This window comes from Ovis aries, chromosome 1 (assembly GCF_016772045.2).
Source record: "Ovis aries strain OAR_USU_Benz2616 breed Rambouillet chromosome 1, ARS-UI_Ramb_v3.0, whole genome shotgun sequence".
NCBI lineage: Eukaryota > Metazoa > Chordata > Mammalia > Artiodactyla > Bovidae > Ovis > Ovis aries.
In genome coordinates, this window is record NC_056054.1 from 154,996,949 (window position 1) to 155,021,921 (window position 24,973).

At 35.1% G+C, this 24,973-nt stretch overlaps 1 protein-coding gene across 3 annotated transcripts in view; it reads left to right on the top strand.

Moving 5' to 3' along the window:
• The window catches only part of CADM2 (cell adhesion molecule 2), a 1,291,443-nt gene that overhangs the window by 1,154,586 nt on the left and 111,884 nt on the right, over positions 1-24,973 (top strand). For all 3 annotated transcript variants that reach the window (XM_042230370.2, XM_042230374.2, XM_042230375.2), the window contains one exon: positions 15,378-15,556. In XM_042230370.2, the coding sequence (XP_042086304.1) occupies positions 15,378-15,556 (179 nt within the window). The remainder of the gene's footprint in view (positions 1-15,377; positions 15,557-24,973) is intronic.

Sequence of the window (24,973 nt, forward strand, 5' to 3'; positions counted from 1 at the left end):
CCTACTTGACACTATACTAGTACAATCATTGATTTCCAGAATTTACATGAGTAGATATGTTCAGAACCAGACTTTCAACTTGCAATTTAATGAAACAAGCAGGCTGGATTTTCTGCTTCAAACCAACTTCATTCGTCACTGCATTAAACACCTTTGACCCTATCAGGCAGAAGTACCGATGATGATATTTGAAAGGGGACTTCATTGTTGATCCTTTCAACAGGAATCACTGGGATTCTCAAACTGCCATAGAAGGGAAAAAATTGCTTTTCATAGAAAAGAATTTTTCAAGTATGGGAAATATCGTGTTTATTCTGAGCAAGAAACAGCAAGAGATTGAGTAACACACCCAGAGATGTCTAAAATCAAGAGAGTAGAGACCAATGAAGAAGAAAGGACAGAACCCTTTTACTCTTTCTCCCTCTCTCTCTCTCACACACACACACACAAATACACAAGGACATATTTATTAAATGAGATGCAAATAACTTCAACAAGCTAGAAGTACAATGGAAATTTACATATTTTAAGGAGAAGCAGTTAAATAATTTTCTTTAACTGTGTAATTTCAAGTCATTTTTTTTTTCATTTTTTCCCCTCTTCGCTTACTGTACTAATCCAGCCCTAAATATTTGAAATGTTAGGACAGAGCCAACTTAACAGTTGATGATACCAGCTGTATCAAAATATAGATTTTGAAAAAATAAATATTTAAAATATTATGTTAAAGAGTTAGAAAAGGCAGAAAGGTGTAGATATAATATTTTAATCATTTATGATAATTCTTGAGGCATATTTCCACCTATCTGAAAAACAAAACTATTTTTTTAGTCATGAAATTCTCAAAGACCCAGTAATGAAATTTAGTTTGCTTTAAAATCGCCTTTCATTGCTCTTCGTGTGCATTCTTCCATGATAATTTCAAGAACAGTATTTTTAAAACAAGCCATTCACCTTTTCATTCTTTTTTTTTTTTTCCAATTAGTTTAGATGTTCAGACAGAGAAGATAGAAAAGTTGGGTTCATTAGGGCTGATAATTAACCAGTTAACTACCACTGATGGGAAAGGGAAAAAAAAGTATTAATAGCATAGTAATACTAATGAAAGACAGGTAAAATTAGCAAGGGATCAGAAAATAAAGGTAAACGGTGGGCTCACTATTTAGGATTGGAGGCTTTGATGATGAGTTGAATAGTGAGCTGAAAAATGGGAGGTTGAGATTGAAAAAAAACTGAAATAAACAAGAAAGTGAAGAAATGATAATGATGAAGTTTAGTGTGGGGTTATGGCTGAGTAGTGCTAACAAAAGATTATTGGAAATGAGAAGTTTGGGGAACTGAGAGGTCAAGATATTGGATGTGATTTAAATGTAAGTATGTAGGTCAATGAATATTTAAAGAAATTCTTTTTTGTTCCTATGATATTAGTTTCTTTTGACTTCTCTCAGACATACTGGATTTCATTCTCTCTTTTCTCATTTCCTAAATAAAAGTATTCTAATGTATCTGGTAAATCTGCTCTTTTGTGTTCTTTCCTCAGCTTGGACACTTGCTTGGCTCCAATCTCTCTATAAACAACTCCAGTCCTGCCTTATGCTCAAATTTCCAATTTCTCATTCCCTTATTGCTGGATAGATATGCATTTCTTAACTTTCTTCTAGCATTGAATTTAGCTTTTCTCATATGGTGCTAGTGATAGAGAATCCTTTTGCCAAAGCAGGAGACATAAGAGATCCAGGTTCAATCCCTGGGCCAGGAAGATACCCTAGAAAAGGAAATAGCAACCCACCCTAGTATTCATGGGTGGAAAATTCCATGGACATGGAGCCTGGCAGGATGCAGTCCATGTGTTCACAAAGAGTCAGCCAGGACTTACAACTAAAGAACAAAATAACAAATGAAATCATCAGCTTTTCCTTTCTGCTCTAAGTGTTTGTTTCCAATCTGGTTTGTTTTGCTAGTTTGTCATTTATTTGATTAGTTGGGCTGTCTTGCATTGTTATTTTTTTCCTATTTAGGACTAGAATTGTTCTTATGATACAGATTAGACTCCATAAAGAGAGTTTCTCCTCTCTTTTCATTCAGTTATTTAGTTGCTCAGTTGTGTCTGACTCTTTGAGACCCCATGGACTGCAGAACACCAGACTGCCCTGTCCACCACCAACTCCCAGAGCTTGTTCAAACTCATGTCCATGAAGTCGGTGATAGCACCCAACCATCTCATTCTCTGTTATCGCCTTCCCCTGCCTTCAATCTTTCCCAGAATCAGGGTTTTTCCGATGTGCCAGTTCTTTGCATCATGTGGCCAAAGTATTGGAGCTTCAGCTTCAGCATCAGGCTTTCCAATGAATATTCAGGACCAATTTCCTTGAGGATTGACTGGATAGATCTCCTTGCAGTCCAAGGGACTCTCAAGAGTCTTCTCCAACACCACAGTTTAAAAGCATCAATTCTTTGGCACTCAGCTTTCTTTATGGTCCAACTCTCACATCCATAAATGACTACTGGAAAAACCATAGCTTTGACTAGATGGACCTTTGTTGGCAAAGTAAAGTCTATGCTTTTTAATATGCTGTCTAGGTTGGTCATAGCTTTTTTCCTAAGGAGCAGGCATCTTTTAATTTCATGGCTACAATTACCATCTGAAGCGATTTTGGAGCCCCCCCAAAATAAAGTCTGTCACTGTTTTCATTGTTTTCCCATCTATTTGTCATGAAATGATGGAACTGGGTGCCATGATCTTAGTTTTTTGAATGTTGTGTTTTAAGTCAGCTTTTTCACTCTCCTCTTTCACTTTCATCAGGAAGCTCTTCAGTTCCTCTTTGCTTTCTGCCATAAGGGTGGTGTCATCTGCGTATCTAAGGTTATTGTTATTTCTCCTGGCAATCTTGATTCCAGGTTGTGCTAGATCCAGCCCAGCATTTCACATGATATATTCTGCATATAAGTTAAATAAGTCGGGTGACTATATACAACCTCGACATACTCCTTTCCCCATTTGAAACCAATCCATTGTTTCATGTCTGGTTCTAACTGTTGCTTCTTGACCTGCATGTAGCTTTCTCAGGAGGCAGGTCAGGTGGTCTGGCATTCCCATCTCCTTAGGAATTTCCCACAGTTTGTTGTGATCTACACAGTCAAAGACTTTGTCATAGTCAATAAAGCAGAAATAGATGTTTCTGGAACTCTCTTGCTTTTTTGATGATTGACTGGATGTCGGCAATTTGATCTCTGATTCCTCTCCCTTTTCTAAATCCAGCTTGAATATCTGGAAGTTCATGGTTCACATGCTGTTGAATCTTGGCTTGGAGAATTTTGACTATTACTTTGCTGGCATGTGAAACGAGTGCAATTGTGGAGTAGTTTGAGCATTCTTTGGCATTGCCTTTCTTTGGGATTGGAATGAAAATTGATCTTTTCCAGTCCTGTGACCACTGCTGAGTTTTTCAAATTTGCTGACATATTGAGTGCAGCACTTTAATAGCATTATCTTTTAGGTCTTGAAATAGCTCAGCTGAAATTCCATCACCTCCACTAAATCTGTTTTTAGTGATGCTCCCTAAAGCCCACTTAACATCAGACTCCTGGATATCTGGCTCTAGGGGAGTGATCACACCATTGTGGTTATCTGGGTCATTAACATCTTTTTTGTATAGTTCTTCTGTGTATTCTTGCCACCTTTTCTTAATATTTTTGGCTTCTGTTAGATCCATTCTGTTTCTGTCCTTTATTGTGCCCATCTTTGCATGAAATGCTTCCTTGGTATGTCTAATTTTCTTGAAGAGATCTCTAGTCTTTCTTATTCTATTGTTTTCCTCTATTTCTTTGCGTTGATCATTGAGGAAGGCTTTCTTATCTCTCTTTGACATTCTTTGGGACTCTGCATTCAGATGGATATATCCTTCCTTTTCTCATTTGCTGTTAGCTTCTCTTCTTTTGCCAGCTATTTGTAAGGCCTCCTCAGACAACCATTTTGCCTTTTTGCATTTCTTTTTCTTGAGGATGCTTTTGATCACTGCCTCCTGTATAATGTCAGGAACCTCTTTCTGTAGTTCTTTGGGCACTCTGTCTATCAAATCTAATCCCTTGAATCTATTTCTCACTTCCACTGTATAACTGTAAGGGATTTGATTTAGGTCATACCTGATTGGTCTAGTGGTTTTCCTTACTTTCTTCAATTTAAGTCTGATTTTGCAATAAAGCATTCATGATCTGAGCCACAGTCAGCTCCCGGTCTTATTTTTTCTGACTGTATAGAGCTTCTCCATCTTCAGCTGCAAAGAATATAATCAATCAGAATTCAGTACTGATGCTCTGGTGATGTCCATGTGTAAAGTCATCTCTTGTGCTATTGGAAGAGGGTGTTTGCTATGACCAGTGTGTTCTCTTGGTAAAATTATGTTAGCCTTTGCCCTGATTCATTTTGTACTCCTAGGCCAAACTTGCCTGTTACTCCAGGCATCTCTTGACTTCCTACTTTTCTTTCCAGTCTCCTATAATGAAAAGGACATCTTTTTTGGGTGTTAGTTCTAGAAAGTCTTGTAAGTCTTCATAGAACTATTCAACTTCAGCTTCTTCAGCATTAGTGGTTGGGGCATAGATTTGGATTTCTCTTATATTGCATGGTTTGCCTTGGAAATGAACAGAGCTCATTCTGTCATTTATGAGATTGCACCCAAGTACTGCATTTTGGACTCTTCTGTTGACTTTAGGGCTACTCCATTTCTTCTAAGGGATTTTTACCCACAGTAGTAGATATAATGGTCATCTGAATTAAATTCACCCTTTCCAGTCCATTTTAGTTCACTGATTTCTCAAATGTCTTTTCATTTACACCATATATTTTCTGGTTCCAAAAAGTTATGTTTATTTTCCCAAGGGCTCTCCTATTTTATCCTATTATTGTGTGTTTTCTTTTATTATTCCAAAATTATGTAAAACTTTATTTTCTATCTTCAGAACTCTGTATACTGGCTCTGCATTGAATTTTTCTTTTTCTGATATTTCACACTGATATTTTTAAAGAAATTAATAATTTTATCAGATATATTATTTAATAACATAGATATCTCCTATCAGAAATATTTACTTCTTAAAAGCCTTAACAAAGTATTTTTATTTTTAATGACTATCTGGATTTTTCACATGATACCCAAAGCCAGGGTTGAGTGCCAGGCTAACTAATGTACCATTCTAAATGTATTGTGTTTTTAACCTGCACATTTCTAGTCCAAACTTTTCTGTTTCTTTGCTTTTTTTCACCCTCCTCTTTATGACTAGAATTTTCTCTATCATATTTCATTTTGTCTCTCCTGTTAGCGGCACCATCAGTCTTCTGGTCTAATACTAAAATAATACTTTTTCATGTTTAGCTTCATATCATATTAACTTTGCCTTGGACTAAGCTTCTTAGCATATTTGATCCTATTCCTTAATATCAACTTACATCTCGGCTTTTGATTTTATTACTTCCAACTCAGTCATTACATCAAGCACTTTTAATTTTGCCCTTTCTTAATTTGTTATCTTAGCCTATAACAATATCACCTATTAACTCTATACTCTTTCCTGGAATTCATGACATTTAAATTCATCTCTTCAATAGTATGGCCCCTGGATTCTGACTGCTCTTGAGTTGGCATCTTCCATTTTTAACACTTAAAATCCTGCTGTAATTTAAGACATGAATCAAGAGCTAGCTATATCTTTCATAAAGCCTGTTGCAGTACAGTGCTGTTAATACAGATATGATGATTCTTTATTGTGTTTTATAACTCATTTATGCCACTTACTATAACCTGCCAAATATTATGCTTGATTATATATATCTTATATAAACTACCAAAATATAAATCATAGAGAACAGATATTATTTTATTTTCCTTATATCCCTCATAATTCCTGGTTTAAAACTTGCACTGACTTGTTTATGGATCCTTATTAGATAATAATTGTGCAAACTTATGAAGTAACTAGTCAAAAATATGTAGGAAAATTTAAATTAACAACAACAAAAATATTCATTGATTTCTTATGTGTGTTAGGATGTAAGTGTAAGAATAGGATATTTTCTGGTAATTAAACCCTTCAAGACTCATTGAAGATTACGATAAGCATGTCTGAAGTTTTGTTTTGCCTTAAGCAAAACCATATCTATAAAGACAGACACATAAGTGTTTAATCGATCATGTTTTTAAATAAACCTCAATCGTGACAAGTAAAACATTCAAAGTTAAGTTGGCTAATAGGAAAAGTTGTTTGATGTTTTAAGAATTGCTCCCATGAAAAGTATAAAATCAATATCAGAAAAAAAAAGAAAACAAATTTCTTTATGATTAAGTTGCACAACAATCAAATCTGAGGAAAAATCACAGCTTGATGTATTCTCCAAAGGCCTAGATCTATATTTTACAATAATTAAGAATATGCCTTTGAATAAATATAAAAAGTTACTTACAAACTATGTCAGAAATACCTTGTTTGATCCTCAGTAACAAAATAACTCTTTATGTATCTTTAACTTTGAAATGATCAACATAATGAATAACTCCAAAGTAATCCTTTTCAGTCTCTTAGTTTATATACCATGTCCTTTGCCTAAAACTAAGACTCATTATAAAATTATAGCTTGAATTAGTTTCACAGCTTCAAGAAAGGCTCCTCCTTGAACTTCCTTTGTGTTTATATTTTAAATTTTAAAAAAGGAGGAAGCAACCCCAGCTTCTGTTTTCATATTTTCTTTTTGTTTTTCTCTTTACTTGGTTGACATAGTTTGACTGTGGTTTATGAATGTAATCTCCATGTACTCAACAGAGATTATCTGGGCTAGATTTTTCTCAGAATACTCCCTATAGGAACCCAATAAAATTAAAATTCTAAACTTGAACCTGATTTCAAACCCACTTGTTGATTAATTTGCATTTAATTTCTCTCCTTCCAGTTCTCTAAAAAATTGATAACATGATGCTACGGTTTTGATAACAGACTCTGTGGTATAATTTCTTGACTAAAAAGTTTATTTAAAACAGAAAAAAAAAGAATCAAGATGTTTATATAACTCTCACTACCTTCTTTTTCATTAGGGTAAAAATATGATAAGAATTAGAGGGTTAAAAATAAAACCCAGATTATGGAAGCTTCAATCACATTTACTGCCACCTGTGGAATTTCTAAACTGAAATAAAAACATCAGTCATCTTCGTGTGCCATAAAAGTGCATAAAGTCCCAAGTTATTAACTATGCATTCATGTTTTGTCTTATATTAAAGGAAGTACAAGATATATGTAATTATAGTATGTAACTTCTTTCCTTTTCTTTGAACCAGAACAAGACATTTACTTGTATGCTATTACAGTGACTTTTTGTTTGTTTGTTTGTTTTGGCTTTCATCTAGAAAAAGTAAGTTAATTTTTATAGGATTAATTTTAAAATTAGAACCCGACATGCACTGTGCTTTTGGAGGAAAAGTCACTGCAGAATTCAAGGGGGATGTAGCCATTCGGGAAAAAGAAGACACCAGAGCATATATCCATTCCAAAATCGGAAGATATTTTACTACTATCCACTTCTTAAATTTTTGTTTTTTATTTTACTGGGTCTTCATTGCTGCGTGGGCTTTCTCTAGTTGTGGTGATTGCAGAGAATCACCTTTTAGTTGCAATGTATGGGATTCCTCCTTTTGCAGGACATGGGGTTTAGGGTGCACAGACTTCAGACGTCGTGGCACATGGGCTCAGTAGTTGTGGCTCCTGGGTTCTAGAGAACAAGCATAGTAGTCGTGGTGCAGGGTGCTTAGCTGCTCTGCTCCGTGGCATATGGAATCTTCCTGGATCAGAAATTGAACCCATGTCTCCTGCACTGGCCCGCAGACTCTTTACCACTTAGTTACCAAGGAAGACTCCACCCTCCGTCCAAATCTTTAAGGATATTAAAATTCTTTCCTTAGAAGATCTGTATTATGGGACGGATATTTCTATAACTGAACTGCTTATTCTTTATTCTTCTTGAGCATTAAAGGGGAAAATGAGAGCTTTGAAGGCAAAACTCATCAATAGTCTCAGCAATAGGTATTCTCATCAATACCTAGGGAGTGAATGAGTTCATGTACTGTTGGGAGAGTTAGAGGCATTGTTACTGTGGCGTAACTTTACAGAATAAATATCTGAATGACTTCCTCAAGAGTTTGGGTGGATATTAGTAATCATGTTTATATCAAGGTCAAAATTTAAATAAACCAATAGTCTGAGAAAGTTGTGGCAATTCCTTCCAACACTAATTTATAAATAAGGAATTGTTAAAGATATGAGATTCTCCTATTCAGTTCAGTTCAGTTCAGTCCCTCAGTCGTGTCCGACTCTTTGCGACCCCATGAATCGCAGCACGCTAGACCTCCCTGTCAATCATCAGCTCCCGGAGTTCACCCAAACTCACGTGCATCGAATCGGTGATGCCATCCAGCCATCTCATCCTCTGTCGTCCCCTTCTCCTCCTGCCCCCAATCCCTCCCAGCATCAGGGTCTTTTCCAATGAGTCAACTCTTCGCATGAGGTGGCCAAAGTACTGGAGCTTCAGCCTCCACATCAGTCTTTCCAATGAACACCCAGGACTGGTCTCCTTTAGGATGGACTGGTTGGATCTCCTTGCACTCCAAGGGACTCTCAAGAGTCTTCAACACAACAGTTCAAAAGCATCGATTCTTCAGCGCTCAGTTTTCAGTCCAACTCTCACATCCATACATGACCACAGGAAAAACCATAGCCTTGACTAGACGGATCTTTATTGGCAAAGTAATGTCTCTGCTTTTAAATATGCTATCTAGGTTGGTCATAACTTTCCTTCCAAGGAGTAAGCGTCTCTTAATTGCATGGCTGCAATCACCATTTGCAGTGATTTTGGAGCCCATAAAAATAAAGTCTGACATTGTTTCCACTGTTTCCCCATGTATTTGCCATGAAGTGATAGGACCTCATGCCATGCTCTTCGTTTTCTGAATGTTGAGCTTTAAGCCAACTTTTTCACTCTCCTCTTTCACTTTCATCAAGAGGCTTTTTAGTTCCTCTTCACTTTCTGCCATAAGGGTGGTGTCATCTGCATATCTGAGGTAATTGATATTTCTCCTGGCAATCTTAAATATCTAGAAAACAAAATAGTGAATTAATAAAAGATTTTTTTTAAGTCTGTTGAGGTAAAAGCAAGTTAATAAGACTTTAGAATACAATATAGTAAATATACAATCATATTTGGTTCCTTTTTAAAAAAATTAATTTTCTTGCTGTTTTTCTTCTTGCCCAAGGAAGAAACTGCTACACAGCTATCTTTAGGGGTAGAAGAAAAACAAACATCTTTTGAGCCTTATAGATTTGGTAGACAGAACATAGTTCTAATTTTATCTCATATGAAAAATTTCAACTTTTAATTGAAAGTTAATTGCTTTGAAAGGGGCAACTTTCCAGATTGAGGATGTTAATATTCTTGCTGTGGGGTTATATGTGTGGAGTTACACAGTGTTATCTGATGCCTGATGCTCTGTCACCGTCCTGTGACTCCTGGTGTCTGGCTCCTATTCTTTCTCAGCCTTATCCCAGAGTAACTGTAGACTAGAACCACTTTTTAAATGATCTCCTTTGGTTGCCTGAACAGCAGGGAAGATTTTTATTCCTTTGCAGCAAGAAACTCAATCATTTCTAGGTTCCAATTAGAGAAAGCCTAGGGGTCCTTTTTATTAAGATGAAACACAAATTGTATCAAGACTTGCTAAATCACTTAATATTTTTATGGTGATATTAAGTAGCTTGGCCATTTTAAGTACTAATTCAAATATGTGTAGGCTATTTTTAACTGATGCATAAACTCTAACCTCCATTTTGTTAAACTTTCATTTTATGGTGTTAACTTTCTTTTGCCACCTTGAAGATTTATGATACAGTGTATGATAGAGAATCCTGTAATGTTCGGTGTCAGCAGTGACTTATACTGCTAGAATCTCCTGGAACTATTTGTCCAGGTGTTTGTTCATTATTTCCTAAAAGGGAGAATTATCTTTTTTAGAAGAAAAATTTTAAATAGCAACAATGAATAATTTTTCTAGATCTTTATTTTATACACAAATTTAAATATATATCTAAATTTAATTACATATTTACAGGCCGATATGTTTTAGATGTGACTTTAAGCTTACAAACATTAACAGAGAAAAAATGATGACAGTTTGGATTTGGGGAGTATAATTTATTTATGGAAATGCATAGGTATGTGTGTACAGTTATCAGTGTGTTTAAAAATCCTAACTTATACATTAAGAAAACATTGCCTCTTAATATAAAATAGTTCTGTTGAGCAGTATTTTAAAGATTAATTTTCTAAAATTCAAATTATCCTTAATGTAACCGTTATTTTAATGTTGGTCTTATGTGGCTTTGTAGAAAGGACACAGTTTTAGTTATTTGTTATATGCAGTAAGTCATAATTTTATTGTGCCAGCTTTTTTCTTCAAAGAATGTTAAGGATGAGAATGGTTCAAGATTATCCCATTTGTCAGTTTTAAAATAAGAATTAGTAAATTAAAACAGCAACAATAAAATGTGGGATATATAAAGAAAGTTGAGAAGTATTAAGGTTTGACTTTTATTAAAGATGCTATCAGAATAAGTTGTGTATATAACTGGATGATGACATAAATTAGTGTATTATTCTAACATTTTTGGAGAAGTTTTTACTAAAAGAGTAAGTGATTTTTTCATCACATTGCTGATCTGCTTATTTTGATACAATTTACAATATTTGTTATTAATTGTTTTACAACTTTTGTCTTTTTTGTGAAAGTTTGCAGAATGAAAAAATATTCTTCATCTTAGAAAAGCTGCCAGGGTCATAGGCACCACTACCAAGACCTATGTTCTATTAATAAATATATTCGCAACAACAAAACAGAAGTTCAGTTTTTCACCAAAATAAATAATTAAACCTTTTTTGAAAATAACTTCCAATGGTAAGATAAAATCATGTTTAAAGTTGAAAATTTTAACATAGAAGAACTAGGAAAATATTCATCATGTTAGAATACAAGGGATAGTTCTATTTGCAATTTTTTAAGGAATCTCCACACTGTTCTCCATAGTGGCTGTACTAGTTTGCATTCCCACCAACAGTGTAGGAGGTTCCCTTTTCTCCACACCCTCTCCAGCATTTATTGCTTGCAGATTTTTGGATCGCAGCCATTCTGACTGGTGTGAAGTGGTACCTCATTGTGAACATGTATGTTCATCGCAGCACTGTTTTATAATAGCCAGGACATGGAAACAACCTAGATGTCCATCAGCAGATGAATGGATAAGAAAGCTGTGGTACATATACACAATGGAGTATTACTCAGCCGTTAAAAAGAATTCATTTGAATCAGTTCTGTTGAGATGGATGAAACGTTATACAGAGTGAAGTAAGCCAGAAAGAAAAACACCAATACAGTATACTAACACATATATGGAATTTAGGAAGATGGCAATGACGACCCTGTATGCAAGACAGGGAAAGAGACACAGATGTGTATAACGGACTTTTGGACTCAGAGGGAGAGGGAGAGGGTGGGATGATTTGGGAGAATGCCATTCTAACATGTATACTATCATGTGAATTGAATCGCCAGTCTATGTCTGACGAGGGATGACCCAGAAAGATGTTATGGGAGGGAGGTGGGAGGGGTTCATGTTTGGGAATGCATGTAAGAATTAAAGATTTTAAAATTAAAAAAAAAAAGTGGCAAAAAAAAAAAAGAATACAAGGGATAGTGGACAAAGCATTGATTGTGCAGTCAGAAGAGGGTCTGAGTGCATCTCTAATGTACTATATTAGTATCTGCATTACATTTTTTAAAAAGTTTGTTCTTATGAGGATTATAGAAACTACGTAAAGTAATTAGGATAACTACCATTATCAAACATAGTGATAGATACTAATAATTATTTCTATGATTAGTAATTATGTAAGAATGAAATCTTTGAAGACAGAGATTCATGATTCATTTATCCTTTCTTCCCAAAAGCAGGTTTTGAGAATTCTTTGCAAGTATTTGATTAAAGGAGAACTGTCCATTTTTATGAGCTCAGGTTTTTTAGATTCCACACATAAATGAAGTAATATAGTAGCTGTCTTTCTCTCTCTGACTTTTTCACTTAGTATAATCCCCTTAAGTTTAATCCATATTGTTACAAGGGTCGGAATTTATTTCTTTATGAATGACTGAGTAATATTCCATTCCTTGTAACTTATTTTCTTTCTTTTTGTAACTACTCAAGTATCTTTTATTTTGCACTTAGGGGCCTCCCTGTCCCCTGTAATTTCTTTATTCATTCACTTGCCAGTGAAAAGTTCAGTTGGGTCTATGACTTGGCTATTGTGAATAGTGCTAAAATGAATATAAGTACAGATACCTCTTTAAAATAGTGATTTCTTTTCCTTTGGATATATACCAACAAATAGAATTAGTGGATCATATGGTAGTTCTATCTTTAATTTTTTGATGAATCTCCTGTTTTGTTGCTTAGTCACTAAGTGTTGTCCATCTTCTTTTGCAGTCCCATAAACTATAGCCCACCAGGCTCCTCTGCACCCGGGATTTCCCAGGCAAGAATACTGGAGTGGTTTGCCACTTCCTTCCCCAGGAGATCTTTCTGACCAGGGACTGAACCCACATCTCCTGCATTGGCAGGCAGATTCTTTACCAATGAACCACCAGGGAAGCCCCTGAGGAACCCCCTTACTAATTGTTATAGTGGCTGCACCAATTTATATTCCCACTAATGATTTAGGAGGGTTTCCTTTTCCCATATCCTCCTCAACAGTTATTATTTATTTTTATGAAGATAGCCATTCTAGTAGATTGAAGTGTTATCTCCGTCAGGCTTTGATTTGCATTTCCCTGGTTATTAATGATGATTCACATTTCTCCATGCACCTGTTGTCCATTTGTATGCTTTCTTTGGAAAAATATCTCCCGATTCTCTATTTTTAATCAGGTCATTTTTTGTTATTGACTTGTGTAAGTTATTTCTTTATTTTGAATATTTACTCTTTATCCTATTTACCTACACATAATAGTTGCAAATAACTTCCCTCTTTCCATAGTTTGCTTTTCATTTTTTAAGTGGTTTCTTTTGCTATGCTGAAGATTTTTAATTTAAAGTGTTCCTATGTGTTTATTTTTTAATTTTTGTTGCCCTTGCTTTTGGTGTTAAATCCAAGAAAAATCATCACCAAGATCAATGTCAAGGAGCTTCTTTCCTGTTTTAGGTTTCCAGTTTTACATTCAAGTGTTTAACACATTTTGAGTTGACTTTTACGATGTAAAACAGAGGCCCAGTTTTACTTTTTGCATGTGGCTATTCAGTTTTTCCAGCCCCATTTACTGAAGAGACTGCCCTTTTTACATAGTATATTCCTGCTTCCTTTGTAAAAAATTAAATGACCATATATGTGTGAGTTTATTTTTGAATTTTCTATTCCATTGATCTATGGGTCTGTATTTTTGCCAATATCATACTATTTTAATTACTGTCTCTTTGAAATATCATTTGAAATCAGGAAGTGTGAAACCTCTAGCTTTTTTCCCCTTTCTCAAGATTACTTGCCTATTTGGGGCTTTTTGTTTTTCTGTACATATTTTAGGATTGTCATTTTTATATGAAAAGTTGCCATTAGAACTTTGATAAAGATTACATTAAATTTGCAGATTGCTTAGGGTACTGTGGACTTTTAATATTAATTCTTTCAATCTATGAACACAGATTATTTTTCTATTTATTTGTCCTCTTCAGTTTCTTTCGTTAATATCTTATAGTTTTCAGTGCACAGATCTTTCACTTTCTTGGTCAAGTTTTCTTTGTAAGTATTTTATTCTTTTTGATGCAATTGTAAAATAGGTTGTTTTCTTAATTTCTGTTTCCAATGTTTCATTGATAGTGCTTATAAATTTAATTGATTTTTGAATATTAATTTTGTATTTGTAACTTTAAATTCATTTATTAGTTTTAGCAGTTCTTTCAGTGGAATTATTCGAGTTTCCTGTGTTTAGTTGCTAAGTCATGTCTAAGTCTTTGTGACCCCATTATAGCCCACCAGACTCCTCTGTGCATGAGATTCTCCAGGCAAGAATACTAGAATGGGTTACGTTTCCTTCTCTAATATATGTTCTCATGTCATCTTCAAATGAAGACAGTTTTACTTCTTCATTTTACTTCTTCATTTTCAACTTGATTGTTTTCCTGCTTAAGTGCTATGGCTAGGAATCCCAGTACAATGTTGAATAAAAGTGGCTGGAGGCATGGGTAGGGGTAGGGGAAATGGATGAAGATGGTTTAAAGGTACAAAATTCCAATTATAAGATAAGTTCTGAGGATATAATGTATAGTATGCTGACCATAATTAATAATATTTGACCATAAAAGGCATTAAGAGAGTAGATCTTAAAAGTTCTCATCAAAAGAAAAAATATAACTATGTGAGGTGATGGGTATTAAGTAAATTGATTGTGGCAATCACGTTTCAACATTTATATATATATATCAAATCATTATTCTGTGCACTTTAAACTAGTTTAATGTTATGTGTCAATTATATCTCAATAAAACTAAAGGAAATAAAAAGAGAACTTTCAGGAAAAAAAGCCTCTAGGGAGATGAGAAAACACCCCTAAAAATGTAAGAGGGAGAAGTTTCAGGTGGTTTCAGGCAAAGCTGTGCCATTATGGCGGCCCCAAATGCAAAGGTATAATTCCAGGTATTTCTGTGGAAGGCTGCTCCAATAGCCCAAAGACAGTCTTCCAGAAGCCAGTAGGTATGAGCCATTTAGCCACAGAATCTGGTCCCAGGACCTGTTGTCTATTGGTGACTACTCTAATGACTGTACTAATTAGTTCCTTAATACATGTCTCCTTCGTTAAGGAGAAAAGAATTAAATTATAATTGTTATATCTCCAAATCTTCTGAGTGAGTGTATTATGGTTCTTTTGGCATCTTATAGAAGTTAGCAGGGCTTCCCTGGTGGCTCAGATGGTAAAGAATCTGCCTGCAATGTGGGACACCTGGGTTCTATCCCTGGATATCGAAGATCCCCTGGAGAAGAGCATGGCAACCCACTCCAGTGTTCTTACCTGGAAAATCCCCATGTACAGAGGAGCCTGGTGTGTCCATGAGGTCACAAAGAGTCAACACGACTGATTGACTAAGTACAGCACAGAACAGAAATTAGCAAGTCCATGGCTATCCACAAAATGGGTGTTAAATATAAACTGTTTGATTTATTTGAGTCACACAATATGTAACATTTCGTGTATATATTTCTTTCTTTTTTTAAAAAAATCTATATGTATGTTTAAATCCAATAGGCCAGAACCTGTTTTGTGGACAAAGGATGGTGGAGAATTACCAGATCCTGACCGAATGGTTGTGAGTGGTAGGGAGCTAAACATTCTTTTCCTCAACAAAACGGATAATGGTACATACCGATGTGAAGCTACAAATACTATTGGCCAAAGCAGTGCAGAGTACGTTCTCATTGTACATGGTGAGTACCTTTTTGACATTATTATACATGTAAGAATGAATGACCTGAAAAACTGCTAAAATTTATCAAAATCTTTAGAATAATAAACAAATGTAAACAGGTTTTCATTTTCTTTCAGAAGAACTTCTCATAAGTGTAAATATCTCCAAAATTCACAATTAATATGTTTCAAATTAAATAATAACATAAAATGAAAGCATATATTAGGAAATAAAAAGCTGTTTTGTAAATGATTTTTTAATTGCAAATATACTGTGTATTATTTGATGGTGACTAGTAAGTCATATTAATGGTTTTCTTTATGCTTTACAAATAAATGCTTTTAATAATAAATCAGAATCATGAAAACTTTCCTTAAGTTAATTTTGGTAGAATTATCATAAAAGTATATTTTATAATCACTATTAGTAGTTTTACAAAGAATGATAGTATGTCATCGAGATGCAGCAAAGACAGAGCTATACAGTACTAATGACAACTGCACTAATTTCTTATGCATAATAATTAAAACACCCGCAAACATTTTTTTCTCCTCTCAATTAGTCTCATATTTTGAGTAAATATAGCAAAATGGCAAAAAGACATGCCAATTCCCAAGATTAGAGAGAATTTCTATTTTCTGTAAACTCCAAAAGTCAGGACAAATTGTTCATGAAGTAGCTTTAACATATTGTTATGAAGATGAACTTTTATGAAATTGGTAAATATCACAATAAATGAAGTTAGTCATTTTTTTTTTTTTTAATTTCAAGACTTCTCAGAGTTTATTTACAGGGTATAATGTGAATCTCAAACAGAAAAAAAGGCATTATAGAAAGTAAGATTTTTCTCATATATTTCACCAAGAAAACATTTTCTAAGACTAATATGTTCTACATAATATTACAGTATTTGAATGAGTATTGTGTAAAATCTATACAAAGCTGAAATAATTCTAGTGGATCTTAGAAGTTACAGAGTACAGTTATTTGAAATGTTACTCATGAATATAAGTATAAAATAACTGTAAGAAACATGGATTAATTCTATAACTTTCCAAAAAGAGGAATTTGGGGGATAAGTTCCAATTCTTTGTAAAATGATTTAATTTTAGGGGAAAAATAACCCTGTTTGTTTTTCCAAAGATACTTATGTTGTTATGATACAGGCCTCAATAATATATTAAATCAATTTACAAAACTTTCTTTTTTTTCAAATTGCTTTAGTGTCTACCATTTCTCAGTTCTTAGCAACAATTTGCTCTTGAAGGTAAACAACAGCTTGTGCTGAATAGACTTTCCACATATAAACATCTTGAAAACAGTGGAGCTGAGAGAGTAATTTATGGTATCTCATGAATTGTGCAAATTTCAGTTTTGGGGAAAGTTCAGCCTGATCAAGTTAGACTGATAAATTGAAATTAAATGTGGTAACCCCCTGTAGACAAACCCTGCCAGGCTCACTGCCATAGAGAATGTAACAACCCTGAGTGTGTCAAGAAGTTAGATCCTTAGAGCAGGATCCAGGAGTCACTTACAGTTCATGCTGACCTGGAGGTTTAGATACTACAGTCATGGAAGTGAAGTCTGATTCACCCTCAACTTTAAGTGCTTGATTCACTTAACAATTTTTGGGAAACTTGGGGCATGTTGCATAGTATGTCACATTGTCGAAATATGACACATTGTCAAAAACAATATGCCATAAAATATAAACAATTAGAAGGGAAGTGACAGAAGAAATAATATACTTTGATAAAAAAAGTCATTCTTTTTTTTTAAGTAATTAAAATGGGGAAAAATTCATGTTTTCTCAGTGTTTGCAAGCTAGCCAACAGTATGATTTCCTAAAGAGCCAAGCTACCTTTAGGTAGTTGGCAGTTGACATATTTCTAATAAATATTTCTCTGAGCACTTTGTAAGAAGTCATTTTTGGCTTTGCTTTTTGAACTACAGTTCATAAAAAGCACCCCATAGATTAGTGCTATTCATGCTGCTAGATAAATGCTGTGAAGTTCAACACTGGTTTACCTAGGATTATTGACACAAGTAATGAGAGGCTCGATGAAACAGTGAAACCACATTACACTGTGTTTTAAAAGGGCTCCAATTGGGTTCATTACAAAATAAAGTTTAGTTTTTTTTCTCTCCTTTGCACACAGGGTATAATGCCTCATTAGTCACTGGTTGTATAAATATAAAAAGCTACTCTCTTCTATTAATGGTTTGGCTGTTTCAAAACCCGACTAAATGATGAAATTTGAGTGACATTTCGATCTATAATGAATGCTGTATGCATTTCGGAATGGAGTGATAAGTGATCGTTTGTGAGAACTTTACCCTTTTATCTTTTACACCAAGTTTGATTTTGCATCAGCTGTGATAATTTAATATAGCTCTAGCACAGAAGGGCCTTTCATGAGCTGAGACCATCTTTGACTCTACCACAGTTACCTAAGTTCTATTGATTCTTAACTTGATGAAGGTCGGAGCACTTTGCTGTGAAATCATCTGCTATCTAGATGCCATCCTAATAGATTTTATTCTTTGAGTGTCAGTGCAAGAGGATTATTTAAATGTTTTCACATTTAATCGTTAACAGCACTGACATTTTGTGTCATCAACACTGGAGGGTCCCCACCCCCCTCACTCCTTATAATGACCCCTTTGGAAATTAAAGCATTAGAACTACAGACAGTAATTTGAAACTACCAGTCTGAATCTCATTCTCAGTGAAAAGCCTAACAAAATTCAGTATATAAATACCTGTAAGATAAAACATTGCACTTTTGAAACATTTGTACTGTAGAGATCCTATTAGGAAAAAAAATAGCATTTTTCATTAACAAGCTCAGCAGTGGAAACATTAATCTGTTAAATTGCTAGCCATTGTTATACTATTAATTCCTGTGACCACAATAGTTTTGTGTTTTCTGCTGCTATGTAAAAATATTGAAGTTAGTCTCATATTGTTTTGTTATCATGCTATTTATTTCTTTTGAATGGTTAATTACTCCCATATTAATGGTCCCATATTAATGGTATGTTGTTCTATTGCTGTTCTTGCTACTTGAAGAACTCAGATCAACAAAAATATTCCTTCATTAGCCAAATAAATTTAACATTTATCCACTGAATGCAAATGCACTATAGGAGCAAAAGTGAATAGCACTCAAGAACTTTAAACATGGAAAATAAGCATTCAAGTAAATATAGTACAAAAATCAAAGAGCTCTAGGAGGATGAATATACAATAGCGTAAATGTCAGGGTTTGTGACAACATGGCCCAAGTGTCTGGAATTAATTTAAAAAAAAAGTAACAGTACTCCGGGATTATTCATAAACAAATGGCATACAACATAAATAGAAGTGTCTACCAGTGTCAGTTACACAGATACAATAAATCAGAGTTTTACTACTACAATATTGCTAGTGGAACCAGAAATCAAATTGCCAACATCCACTGTATCCCAAAAAGCAAGACAATTACAGAAAAACATCTACTTCTGCTTTGTTGATTACACCAAAGCCTTTGAGTGTGTAGATCACAACAAACTGTTTGTGGAAAATTCTTCAAGAGATGGGAATACCAGACCACCTTACCTGCCTCCTGAGAAATCTGTATGCAGGTCAAGAAGCAACAGTTAGAAGCGAACATGGAACAACATACTGGTTCCAAATTGGGAAAGTAATATGTCAAGGCTATATATTGTAACTCTGTTTATTTAACTTATATGCAGAGTACATAATGAGAAATACCAGAGTGATTGAAGCCCAGACTGGAATAAAGATTGCCAGGAGAAATATCAGTAACGTCATGTACTCAGATACTACCCTTATGGCAGAAAGTGAAAGGAACTGAAGAACCTCTTGATGAAAGTGAAAGAGGAAAGTGAAAGAGGAGTGTGGCTTAAAACTCAACATTCAGAAAGATCATGCCATCTGGTCCCATCACTTCATGGCAAATAGATGGAGAAACCATGGAAACAATGACCAACTTTATTTTTTGGGGGCTCCAAAATCCCTGCAGATGGTTACTGCAGCCATCAAATTAAAAGACATTTGTTCCTTGGAAGAAAAGCTATGATCAACCTAAATAGCTTATTAAAAAGCAGAGACATTACTTTACTGATAAATGTCCATCTAGTCAAAGCTATGGTTTTTCCAGTAGTCATGTATGTATATGAGAGTTGGACTATAAAGAAAGCTGAGCACTGAAGAATTGATGCTTTTGAACTGTGGTGTTGGGGAAGACTCTTTAGAGTCCCTTGGACTGCAAGGAGATCCAACCAGTCCATCCTAAAGGAAATCAGTCCTGAATATTCATTGGGAGGACTGATGCTGAAGCTGAAACTCCAATCCTTTGGCCACTTGATGTGAAGAACTGACTCACTGGAAAAGACCCTGATGTTGGGAAAGATTGAAGGCAGGAGGAGAAGGGGATGACAGAGGATGAGATGATTGGATGGCATCACCAACTCAATGGACATGAGTTTGAGTTAGCTCCAGAAGTTGCTGATGGACAGGGGAGCCTGGCATGATGCTGTCCATGGGGTTGCAAGGAGTTGGACACAATTGAGCAAGTGAACTGACTGACTGACTGAGTAGTCTTATGATACCAAAGGCAATCTCAATCCAATCCTCTGGTATAAAATTTACACAAGAGTTGTATACAGTTTACCATCTATTATCTTCCCTGAGTAGTACCCAGAGCATAAATTAAATTATCTATTAAAGAATGAGGAAATTCTATATTCTTATTAACTAAGCAATAGAGGAGATCATAAAAACATCAATACTACAGCAAATTAGTAATATAGAGAGAGCAGAGTGGAAGTTATAATTATTCTTGTTCCTCTGATGCAACATCGAATTCAGAAAGTATAGATAAAATATTCTTTCTTCAAAGAGAGACTACCCAGACCTGCATCTTTTTGTATAGACACAGAGATCATAGAAGATACCTATTCATCACATAAAGAATGGCTGTCAATAATTGCAATTGGTCTGATACCAGTCTTATTTTATGCTTGGAAGCAATTTAAATTCTTATATTTATTTGTCATCCACTGATTTAAAAATATTCTTTTGGAAGTGTCAGAAATATGCGGTACCTGGAACAGTTTGAAAGAATATCTCTGAAGAGTGAAAAACACAAATTGCCACATCCTTCCAAGTCCTAAACTACTTCCTCCTTAATTATTCCAGTGCCTTTGACCTCCCTTCACATTCATGCCAGAGAAATGCATAACCATCTTAGAATACAAATGAAAGATGGACAGAGATGTTGGAACTCTTTTATTATCATCTCTAGTCTCAAAACCCTTCCCAGAATTCAAGAAGAAATACAGTAATATAAGTAGAAAACAACAACAACAACAACAACATGAGTAACTTATTTCTTCTTCTGCCAGTAGCTGCACTAACTATGGCAGGTCCACACTGTAGAGGGGAGTAACAGGGATTCCAGTTTGAGTTTCAGCGGAGAACCCACTCCACCTGGGACCCAACTCAATGCTGTCTCATATAGTCATGGCAGAGTTGAGATGCACTATTCCAGAAAGTTTTTCAAGATATTCCCCATCTGTCTTTGGATTTACTTTTCACATTACCATAGTCACTCTTATATGAAATTTAAAACTATTTTACCACTGTTTTTGTTCCATCACTTCATTGTTTATCGACTTATGTAAATAAACTTTTATAACAATTCATTACTTCTTCATTATCTTAACTCTTGCTATTCTTATTTTGAGTAAAATTGCTCACCTTGCACTTTCCCACATTTTTAGTTTTCTCTCTATATACGTATTTTGCTTTTTCTAGCAACTTTCATCTTTATGACAAGTAAAACTCTCCATAACTAGTATTATCATAGTAGAAACTGAAATAGTGTAAAAAGCTTTTTTATGTAATCTCAGTTTACTGACAGTTGCTGACTTTGTATCCCTAAAGCATCACTCGACAGTTACAATTTGTTTTACATACTTGTTCATGTATCTATTGAAATAAATACTGGTGAAAAATGTGATATTGATTTTTGTTTGTTTCCAGGATAATCTACCTCAGAATAACACATATGTAGAATAAGATCCATCACATTTTATCATTAGCTAGTAAGAACAATTGTAACAAAATGTTTCAGGTTTTTAATTTTTATAGTAAGAGAGAATATTACTGCTAGAAATATCTGTGTGTTTTGGTTTAGTGAAAGGCATCAAGCTATCAAATATGCCTTTACAACTTAAAAAAATCAATGCTATTTTCATTTCACTCTGCTTTTATTGTTAATAATAAATGTCAGAAATACAGAGAGACAGAAAGTTGTACACCAAGATTTTTCAGATTTTTGCAGATTTTTGCATCAAGACAAACTTCGAAGCTATGTTGTTTAGTTAGATTCTGTTTCTTTCAGAGACTATAGGTAAATGCAAGTTCACTTCCCATTTTAGGTGCTAATTCTTCCTTTTAGTCAATTTGCTTATCATGGGAGAGAGACAAATTGAGTCATGGAGTGTAGCCTTTCTTTCACTTTAACAAACATTTCCAAGCCATCTGTTATCTCCTTCAAATATTTAAAAAATATGCAAAGTATATATTCAGTTGCTCTATCTTTATTAGCACGTGATCCTAAAGTTAGCAAAATAAATAATACATATATAGATGCACGCAGTACTAATTATGAAACAGATTAGGACTACTATAAAGTAATATCTTAAATTTGTTTTTAAATTTGCCTTATTCTGAGAAGTCAATGGCACCCCACTCCAGTACTCCTGCCTGGAAAATCCCATGGATAGAGGAGCCTGGTGGGCTGCAGTCCATGGGGGCGCTGAGGGTTGGACATGACTGAGCGACTTCACTTTCACTTTTCAATTCCATGCATTGGAGAAGGAAATGGCAACCCACTCTAGTGTTTTTGCCTGGAGAATCCCAGGGACGGGGGAGCCTGTTGGGCTGCCATCTGTCTATGGGGTCGCACAGAGTCAGACACGACTGAAGTGACTTAGCTTAGCTTAGCTTAGCTTAGAACTGAGCAAGTGTACATACTTTTCTAGTCTTATGCTTCACATATTCCTGCTATGATTATCAATGTTTTGAGAGTTAATAACTCTCATCAATTAAAATTAAAATGCACCTCAGTTCTTCATAGTAAATATGTAGCTAGACTAAAAATTCGGCAGTCACACCTACATTTACTGATATAATTATCCAGCAACAAACATTTAGAAACATTGAGAATCTGCACGATTTTTTTTTAACTTAACTGTGCTGTTAGGAAGGGCGATACAGATCTGAATGAAAGTAAGAGAGTGAATCTTTGAGCTCAGATGAATGGGTAGGGAGCAGGAAAGAGAAGACTGGATTATGGACAGATGTACAGCCTAGCAAACATTCAAAAGGGATTCAGCTAAAATCTGTTTCCTCATATAGAAACAGACCTGCCAGTTGGTAAATTAATTCTGTGTGCTCATAATGAGCATTTTCCTTTGGAGAAGTTTTCTTTAGAAGTATAGATGGAAAAATATACAGTGTAGGAAGCAAAGGGTAGAAAAAGACATCCATATGGAACAACAAACAGTGCACTAATGGAAGAGCCCCATGGTTGCTGCTCTCATCTTCAGTTGAGAGTTTCCAGACAGTAAACTAGTCGGATGACTCTTAAAACAGTACCTTCTTTAATCGCTGAGATAAAGCATAGCATCTCTGGACATGAATAAGCAGGGAGAACTGTGATGCCTATGGGAAAGGCGTACCTCTGACTGGATGAATATGCTGTTGAACTCTACAGAGAGAAGTGGAATGGATCAAATAGTGGAATCAAGGGCACTGCTTTCATTGTAAAGCTTTTTGAAAGGTGGATTTGTGCAAGCATACTCAACATGGAGCTGAGGCTAAATTCCATCTCTTTAAGATGAACATGAAGTGAACAAAGTTTCACTTTTCAAGACAAAAATTCATTCAGAGATACCACTCTGCAGTATCAATAAATGTGTCTGTGGTACCTAGATGGGTCACTGATTAAACTGTCTATGAGGAAAACCCTCATTCCTGTCTGAAGGGATGAAAGACTTCACCACCCAACAAATGCAACATTTAAAATATTTTCTCTTGCACTCTTTATATATGATTTTTTTCATCAATTGCAGTAAGGTAAGCTGAACAGAAGTATTATACCTGAGGCATTTAGGCTTTCTAGATTTTTTATGTGCAAAAAAGCCTAGATTATAGCTTTGTAAAGTGTATAGAACTTTTCTCCCTGAGTATCTATGCATTCATTCATTAGCAAATTCAAGCAGTATTCAATGGCCTGTGGGGGACATTTTTGGCATTCCTTTTTAGAAGCAATGGCATTTTAAACTAGAGGAAGGTATTACATAAAACCTACTTTGTAGCTTCTTACAAAAATGTAGTTTTTACAAATATTGTAACAACAGACCATGTACTTATTCCAGAATCTAAGAATTATTCTCTAATTTTCTCTGCCTCTCTTTCCAGTTCTACAGCGTATCCTGCTGACACTATTTCATGACCATCTTCCGAGTATGTCTCCTTCTTTCCACCATCCTCTCTCGCCTAGGCTATTGTAACATTGCTAATGGGTTCCTTGCTTCCCCTGTACCAGTCTAGTTCCCACATGGATGAAATGTATAAATATTTTATATTCATAGTCTTCAGTCTTACCTTATTTAAATTTTTCCAAAAGAATTTCATACACTTAGTATAAAACCCAAACCTTATTATAGCTTATCAGTCCCTGATTTACTTGTTATTGTTCAGTTGCTAAGTCATATCTGACTATTTGTGACCCTATGGACTGCAGCACACCATGCTACCCTGTCCTTCACAGTTTCCTGGAGCTTACTCAAATTCATGTCCACGGAGTTGATGATGCTAAATAACCATCTCATCCTCTGGTGTCACCTTCTCCTTTCGCCTTCAATCCTTCCCAGCATCAGGATCTTTTCCAATGAGTCGGCTCTTTTCATCAGGTAGCCAAAGTATTGGGGTTTCAGCTTCAGCATCAGTCCTTTCGATGAATATTCAGGATTGATTTCCTTTAGAATTGACTGGTTTGATCTTGCAGTCCAAGGGACTCTCAAGAATCTTCCCCAGCACCACATTTCAAAAGCATCAATTCTTCAGTCAGTGCTCAGCCTTCTTTATAGTCCAACTCTCACATCTGTACATGACTGCTGGAAAAACCATATCTTTGACTAGATGGCCCTTTGCTGGCAAAGTGATGTCTCTGCTTTTTAAATAACTGTCAAGGTTTTTCATAGCTTTCCTTCCAAGAAGCAAGAGTCTTTCAATTTCATTGCTGCAGTTACCATCTGCAGTGATTTTGAATCCCAAGAAAATAAACTCTGTTGCTGCTTCCACTTTTCCCCCTTCTATTTGCCATGAAATGATGGGACCAGTTGCCATGATCTTGGA